At 45.0% G+C, this 6,491-nt stretch overlaps 1 protein-coding gene across 1 annotated transcript in view; it reads right to left on the bottom strand.

The window, feature by feature from the left end:
* fbn1 (fibrillin 1) overlaps positions 1-6,491 on the bottom strand; it is a 53,763-nt gene that overhangs the window by 12,213 nt on the left and 35,059 nt on the right. The window contains exons 39-45 of the mRNA XM_037979892.1: positions 5,828-5,950; positions 4,810-4,935; positions 4,629-4,745; positions 4,432-4,557; positions 4,233-4,352; positions 3,276-3,401; positions 148-300 (exon numbers count right to left, since the gene is read on the bottom strand). Of these exons, the coding sequence (XP_037835820.1) occupies positions 148-300; positions 3,276-3,401; positions 4,233-4,352; positions 4,432-4,557; positions 4,629-4,745; positions 4,810-4,935; positions 5,828-5,950 (891 nt within the window). The remainder of the gene's footprint in view (positions 1-147; positions 301-3,275; positions 3,402-4,232; positions 4,353-4,431; positions 4,558-4,628; positions 4,746-4,809; positions 4,936-5,827; positions 5,951-6,491) is intronic.

Here is a 6,491-nt window from a genome sequence, read left to right as displayed (position 1 = left end):
ACCCTGTAGGTACCAGGGATGTACCCTGTAGGTACCAGGTACATACCCAGGTACGTACCCTGTGAGTATACCGGGCTGTTTCATGTATTGCTGCTACCTACACCCTTCCTGGAGCGTTCTCCAGCGTGTTTGTGTTCGTTTACCCACCCTCTCCTTTGCTGGGGCAGATTTCACAGGGGTTCCCCCAGCCTTGAGCCGGCATCCTGGTGCAGCAGCACTCGGCCTTGGACGTGTTCTGAGCCTTCGGAGCCAGGCAGCGCCCGAGGTCAAACTTGGTGTAGCAGTAGCTGACACGGATATCTGAGGGTAAATATTCAAACACAGCAGAACTTCAGAGTCCTGGTCCGTTCTTTAACTGAGCTGAGCTGAACTAAAGACAGTATCTGACTGAGCTGGGAACCTCAGTCTCAAAAGAGTCTCTGAAAAGTCTCTAAATGTTTGCGGTGGTTCTTCATTTCCTTTCTTTAGTCTCATGGTCCTCATTTGTGAACTCCAGCAGATCAAATCAGAAACGTGAGCCGGCTGTCGAGGTGGGGACAAAACGAGCAACAGAAAGATGAGCTCAGCCAAGAATACGGTTTTTACAAGCTGTGCACACACAGTTAGTCGTAAAATGTTGTGGAGATTCTTTTTTTACAATGTTGCTTCAGTTGCCTGAGGTTTGCAGACATTTCTTATCTGTCCGAAGGTCCCACCACAGGTCTGACTTGGCCCGGCCCACCGCAGCTCCTTCGTTCAGCCACTTTCAGTCCTGTTGGAGATTTGCTGCTGCGTTTTGGATCATTTGCATCATCCAGCCCATGACTCCCCAGAATGCTTTGATATAAAGAGGGTTCTTGGTCGACTCGGGTCGTCTGCAAGTGATCCGACACACAAACGTGGCCCGAACCGGCTGAACCCAGCTCAGTCTGAAGCAGACAGCTGCAGTGTCAGATGATCGATTCAGAAATAATCCCACTGACTGACGATTGGTACAAAGTGACTTCTCCGTCTGTTAATTAGTTAAATCCAACCTTCTGCATCTTAGCCTCGTCTGCCAAACACACGAAGCAGAAAATTACAGAATAAAGTCAAACGTTTGATGAATGCTCTCACAGGTCAGTAATGTCTTCTGTCCACCATCCCCTGGACATTTAAACCTTCCTCACTGACATCATGAAGCCTCCGAAGGTGTCCTGAATGACAGCAGAAGCTTTCTGTCCTCAGAGGATTAGGTTTGTTTTTCCAGCACATTCCTCAGAGTCAGAGCGCCGCATTATTCCCTCCTGAACGGTTTCCTAACCCTAACCCCGGGAGGGAAAGAGCCAATCCAGCTGAAAGAGCTGAATATCTACATCTTTAGGTGGGCGATGGTGTAACTGCCTGCGTATCTGTTAGCAAAATAGCTCATGAACCAGAAAGTAAAGTATTAACTTTTGGAGTCAGTCGTTTAAGGAATGCTCGGCCTTTCAGAAATAAATGGATATTTTGTCTCTTTTTGCTGCAGTTCCTGCTCCTCAAACAGAGACGGGCTCAGGATGTGAGCTCAGATCTGTGTTTGGAGTCGGTCCTCCTAACGAGAAGCAGATGGCTGCGATCTCCTGCTAACTCTGGCCTTCAGAGAACTCAACACAAATAAGCCTTCTGACCGCCATCGATCTCACACGCACGCACGCACACACACACACCGACACACACACACCGACACACACACACCGACACACACACACACACCGACACACACACCGACACACACCTGGAGCTGGAAAAACAAAGAGGGATCTGCTCACATACTGGAAGTTGTTTAAAGTTTTTATCTGCTAATGAATATTCTATTTATATTTTGAGAAGATGCAAACATTCAGCTTTCCCAACACGCTCAACAAAAAATGTCAACTCCACATCATTCTGTAAACTTTTATGACTATAAAACAAAAAGCATTAAATCTAAAAACTTAAGAAGTTATGCTCTGAAATAAACACACTAAGGCCTTTAATTTATGAATCCTCTGCAGACAAAAAGAAAGAAACATTTGTGTTTCTATCTGTTTTGTCAAGCATAGCAGATATATGGAAATATACGTTTCCAGCTGTTTGTGACGCACATTTAGCATCAAATATTTATGTCTCCTGAGAGCTGATGGTAACTGAGTCTCAGGAGGAAGAAGAGAGGAAGAGGAGCTGCCTTCACAGAAAAGGCATGTCTGCACATGTTGGGAAAACTATAATTCATCTTCCTTGTTGCATCTACAAATAAACTGCCAACAAAGCTCCGTTGTTGTCGACGTTCAACAGAAGCAAAGTTAATCATCGCAGACGGTCTGAGGTTCAGAGTCTCTGTTCAGCTGGAAAACCTGAAGTTCAGCAGGAAAAAACATTTTTCACCCGTTTGTGACGACGTTATTTTAGGTATTTGCTGTGTGAACATGATGCTGAGCCAGAGCTAAAGGTGCAGCTGAGCAGCTGAGCAGCTTTAGTGAATCTGGGCCTGAAAATGCTGAGTCAGATCTGAAGGTGGTGACGGTCAAACCAAATCCAAAACACATCATTAATTACAGAGTAAGTGGTTAAAACAGAAACCATGAAGTGTCTTTCATACCCTGAGGATGAACCCAGCCTGCAGCCGACGTTGGTTTCATTTCTCTCTGAAGTCATAATTAATAACACCATTTTATATTTCTGTAATAAAACTTCTCATCATGTTTTACTCTCATAGATTGATGGATTATTGTGTGTGAAGGAATCTTTTATATGAGTTTGCTCAAACGGATGAATAAAGTAGCTCACAGGCTGTTAACTGAACCAGTTAATGTTTGACTTTAGCAGATTTATGCCTCGTGGTCACAACAGTAAAAGGTGAAATCATCTGATTATGGTGTGGCGTGTGGAGAATAGTGTTCCTGCAAATCCAACTCTGACAGCAACACTTTAAATTCAGACAAAAACCTCCAACGGGTTCTTATTTTGTTTTAAAACTAAAACAGGTGGGATTTCACCAAGTCTCTGAAGAAAATGTCATCTTTCTCCCCCTCCCCCACAAAGAGCACAAAGTGAAATAAAAGCCGTAACGTTCCTCGGAGAACTGGTGAAGTCATCACTTCAGTGTTTGCAGAGGGAACTCCCTCACCGAGGACTCGCGCCCCACCCAGCCTGCAAACACATGCAGCGCCTTCAGAGAAGCACACGTGAGGAAATGGAAAACGGCTCGGCTCAGATGTCCTGAAAGAACCAGAACCACCTCACGTTTTCAGCTTCCAGACTGAGAGCATACAGTAAAGCTGCGCACGTATAATTACCCAAACATCTGCGTCCGGAGGCCGAGAGCTGGAAGCCCTCGGGGCACAGGCAGGTGAAGCTTCCCTCGGTGTTGGAGCACGTTCCAAACATGCAGATCTCAGGCGACTGGGAGCACTCGTCGATATCTGACAGAGAAGCAGACGGAACATGACTCGTCAGATTCAGAGTCTGATCAGAGCTGCAGGAATGATGTGTGATAAAACAGATCTGAGGATTAAAGGAGTTTTATCTGGAAAAGTGAATCTAAGTGAGCAGCTGCTGCTGCTGCTGTTACTCCTGGTTTCCAGGAACAGAGCAGGAATGTGATGAAGACTGACGAATACCTCTTCATCACATCCAACTGGATAAACAATCCAAGAGTTCTGGCCCAGGCCCGCTTTAAGGCCACGTTTCCCCTCCGAGCTTCGTCAGTCTGAGCTGGGACTGCAGGGAGGAGGCGTTGGACTTTATTTTTATACTTTATTCTATAGAACGCTGAGTCAGCGTTAGCGCTGCTTTTTTCCTGTTCATTAGTTTTACGAACTTTAGCAACAATCCAACTCCTTCTGCAGCCGTTTATACGCCAAAACATTCAGAGATGGCTGCTGGGACTTTTAGACCTTTTAAATATTTATTTACAAATATTTTCCCCATTGGAGTTCTGATTCCTGGCTGTTTTTGTCTTCTGCTACTTTTAGCTTTTAGACTGTTTTGCTAAATCAACTCAGTTTCAGCTTCTTCAGCAGATTTAGCAGACGTCCACGGCTTTTCTGTCTTTAAATGAATGGACTGCATCTTTCTAACCAAGCAGGCCCCTCAAAGCTCCTTCCAACACAGTCTGCCCTCATTTCCCCATCAACACTTCAACACGTGGCTGCTGCCGGGAATCAAACCCCCGGACCACTGCTCTAACCACTGATCCACAGCTGCCCAGTTACTTCAGATAAGTTAAAGCTTGTTGAGTGTGGCTGCTGTACCTTCACAGGTTTCCTCATGGAGGTAGTATCCAAGTGGGCAGATGCACCTGTAGGTCCCGTCCATGTTCAGGCAGGTTCCTGCTCCACACGTGCCTGGATTCACTGCACACTCGTTTATATCTGAGGAGCAAAAGGAACACGAAGGGATGAACAATAAAAGCAGTCAAACTTAGTTTCTTACTTTGAGGTAAACTCTCACCTGTACAGATTCGACCGTCTAACGTGAGCTCGTAGCCGTCGTTGCACACACACAGGAAGCTGCCCACTAAGTTCACACACTTCCCGTTCCGACACAAGCCCCTCTGCGTCGAACACTCGTCCACATCTGATGAAGACACCACAAGTATGAAGGAGCGCAGCGTCTCTCTGACCGCTCATTCAGACAGACCTTCGTACCGATGCAGTCCCCGTTGTGGGAGTTCTGGAAGCCGGGGTAGCACAGACAGTTGTAGGAGCCCACCGTGTTCTTGCAGGTCCCGTTGCCACAGGGCTGCCGCTCGCACTCGTCCACGTCTGAAAGCAGAGAGCAGCGCCTCAGTGTCCTCTCAGACCTGAGCTGAAACTCTCAGGGACTTACCGACACACATGGACTGGTCCCGCGTGGGTTTGTACCCGTTGGGGCAGATGCAGCGGTAGCTTCCCACCGTGTCGATGCACTGCCCGGGGTTACAGATCCCCGGGTTCTCCAGGCACTCGTTCCGGTCTGAGAACCGAAGGAAACAAGCAGCACAATCAGAAATGAAAGGCTAACTTACAGCCATTTTTACTCTACGCTGGTTTTATTGATTTTATTTTTCTGAAAATAAACGTTCTGCTTCACAGTTTGAAGTTTTCCTCTCTGGAGTCTGGTTTGAAAATCAGAAAGTAAAACAGGATGTTAGTTTAACATTTTCTTATCTGACTGACAGCAACATGTCTGCGATCTGCAGCAGCTCAACACACGCTGCACATCCTCCCTCCCTCCCTAAACAACCAGCCCACCCAGAACTACTCTCCCTGCTGCACTTTCACTTCTTACTGACCTAAATGTTCAGTTTTTCAAGACATCTTCCTTCAGCTCCCTTCATGTTGTCTCTTATTGTTTCTAACCACTCTAATGTCAAGATCAGGACTGATTCATCAGTTATTGATCCCTGATAACCAGGCATCATTTCAGATATTGTTTTTTAAAGGACAAGTTTCCTGATTTTTACGTTTTTTTACTCTTAAACTGTCCCATCCCCAAAACTGAGAAACTGATAGAAAAAGAAAGAAAAATCAGAACAAAGCAGCCAATCACAAAGACAAAAGCTGCTTAAGAGTGATGACATCAGTCATAGATGTGGCGCCAGCAGAACAAAATGGCTGCCAAAGAAGAAAGTAGTGATGCTTTCAAAGCACAACAAACAATTTAATAAAATCCCAACTTTCCTTAAACATGTCGATAAATCAAGTCAAGTGATTTTAAATGACTTCTCTCCTCTGAAAAAAGTCGTCATTGTGATTTATTTTTGTTAGAACCACAAAGAGTCTGGCACCAAAAACAATGAAAGCTGCCCTTTAAACTGCGTTTTACCCCAGAGGTTCGTGTTTTTACTGAACGCTGACAGCCTTACCAAGACACTGTCCAGTGGGGGTGAAGCGATATCCAGGTTTACATTCGCAGCGGTAGCTTCCAGGCATGTTCAAACAATCTGCGTTCAGCTGGCACACGGGTCCGTTCTGACACTCGTCAATATCTGGCATCAGGGACAGACATCAGGGACAGACATCAGACACCAAACATCAAATACCAGACATCAAATATCACACATCAGACATCAGTTAACAGATATTAGACATCAGTTAACAGATATCAGACATCAGACATCAAACATCAGACGTCAGACATCAGTTAACAGACATCAAACATCAAATACCAGATATCAAACATCAGACATCAAATATCACACAACAGACATCAGTTAACAGACATCAGATATCAGACATCAGACATCAAACATCATAAATCAGACATCAAACATCAAACATCAGCCATCAGATATCAGAAATCAGACATCAAACATCAAACATCAGCCATCAGATATCAGACATCAGATATCAGACATCAGACATCCGATATCAAACATCAGACATCAGATATCAAACATCAGACATCAGACATCAGACATCAAACATCAGACATCAGATATCAGACATCAAACATCAGATATCAAACATCAGACATCAGACATCAGATATCAGACATCAAACATCAGATATCAAACATCAGACATCAGA

The sequence above is a fragment of the Kryptolebias marmoratus genome, linkage group LG15, assembly GCF_001649575.2.
Source record: "Kryptolebias marmoratus isolate JLee-2015 linkage group LG15, ASM164957v2, whole genome shotgun sequence".
In the NCBI taxonomy this organism is placed as follows: Eukaryota; Metazoa; Chordata; class Actinopteri; order Cyprinodontiformes; family Rivulidae; genus Kryptolebias; species Kryptolebias marmoratus.
The sequence above is the reverse complement of the archived record's forward strand: the minus strand, read 5'-3'. Positions and strand labels throughout refer to the sequence as shown.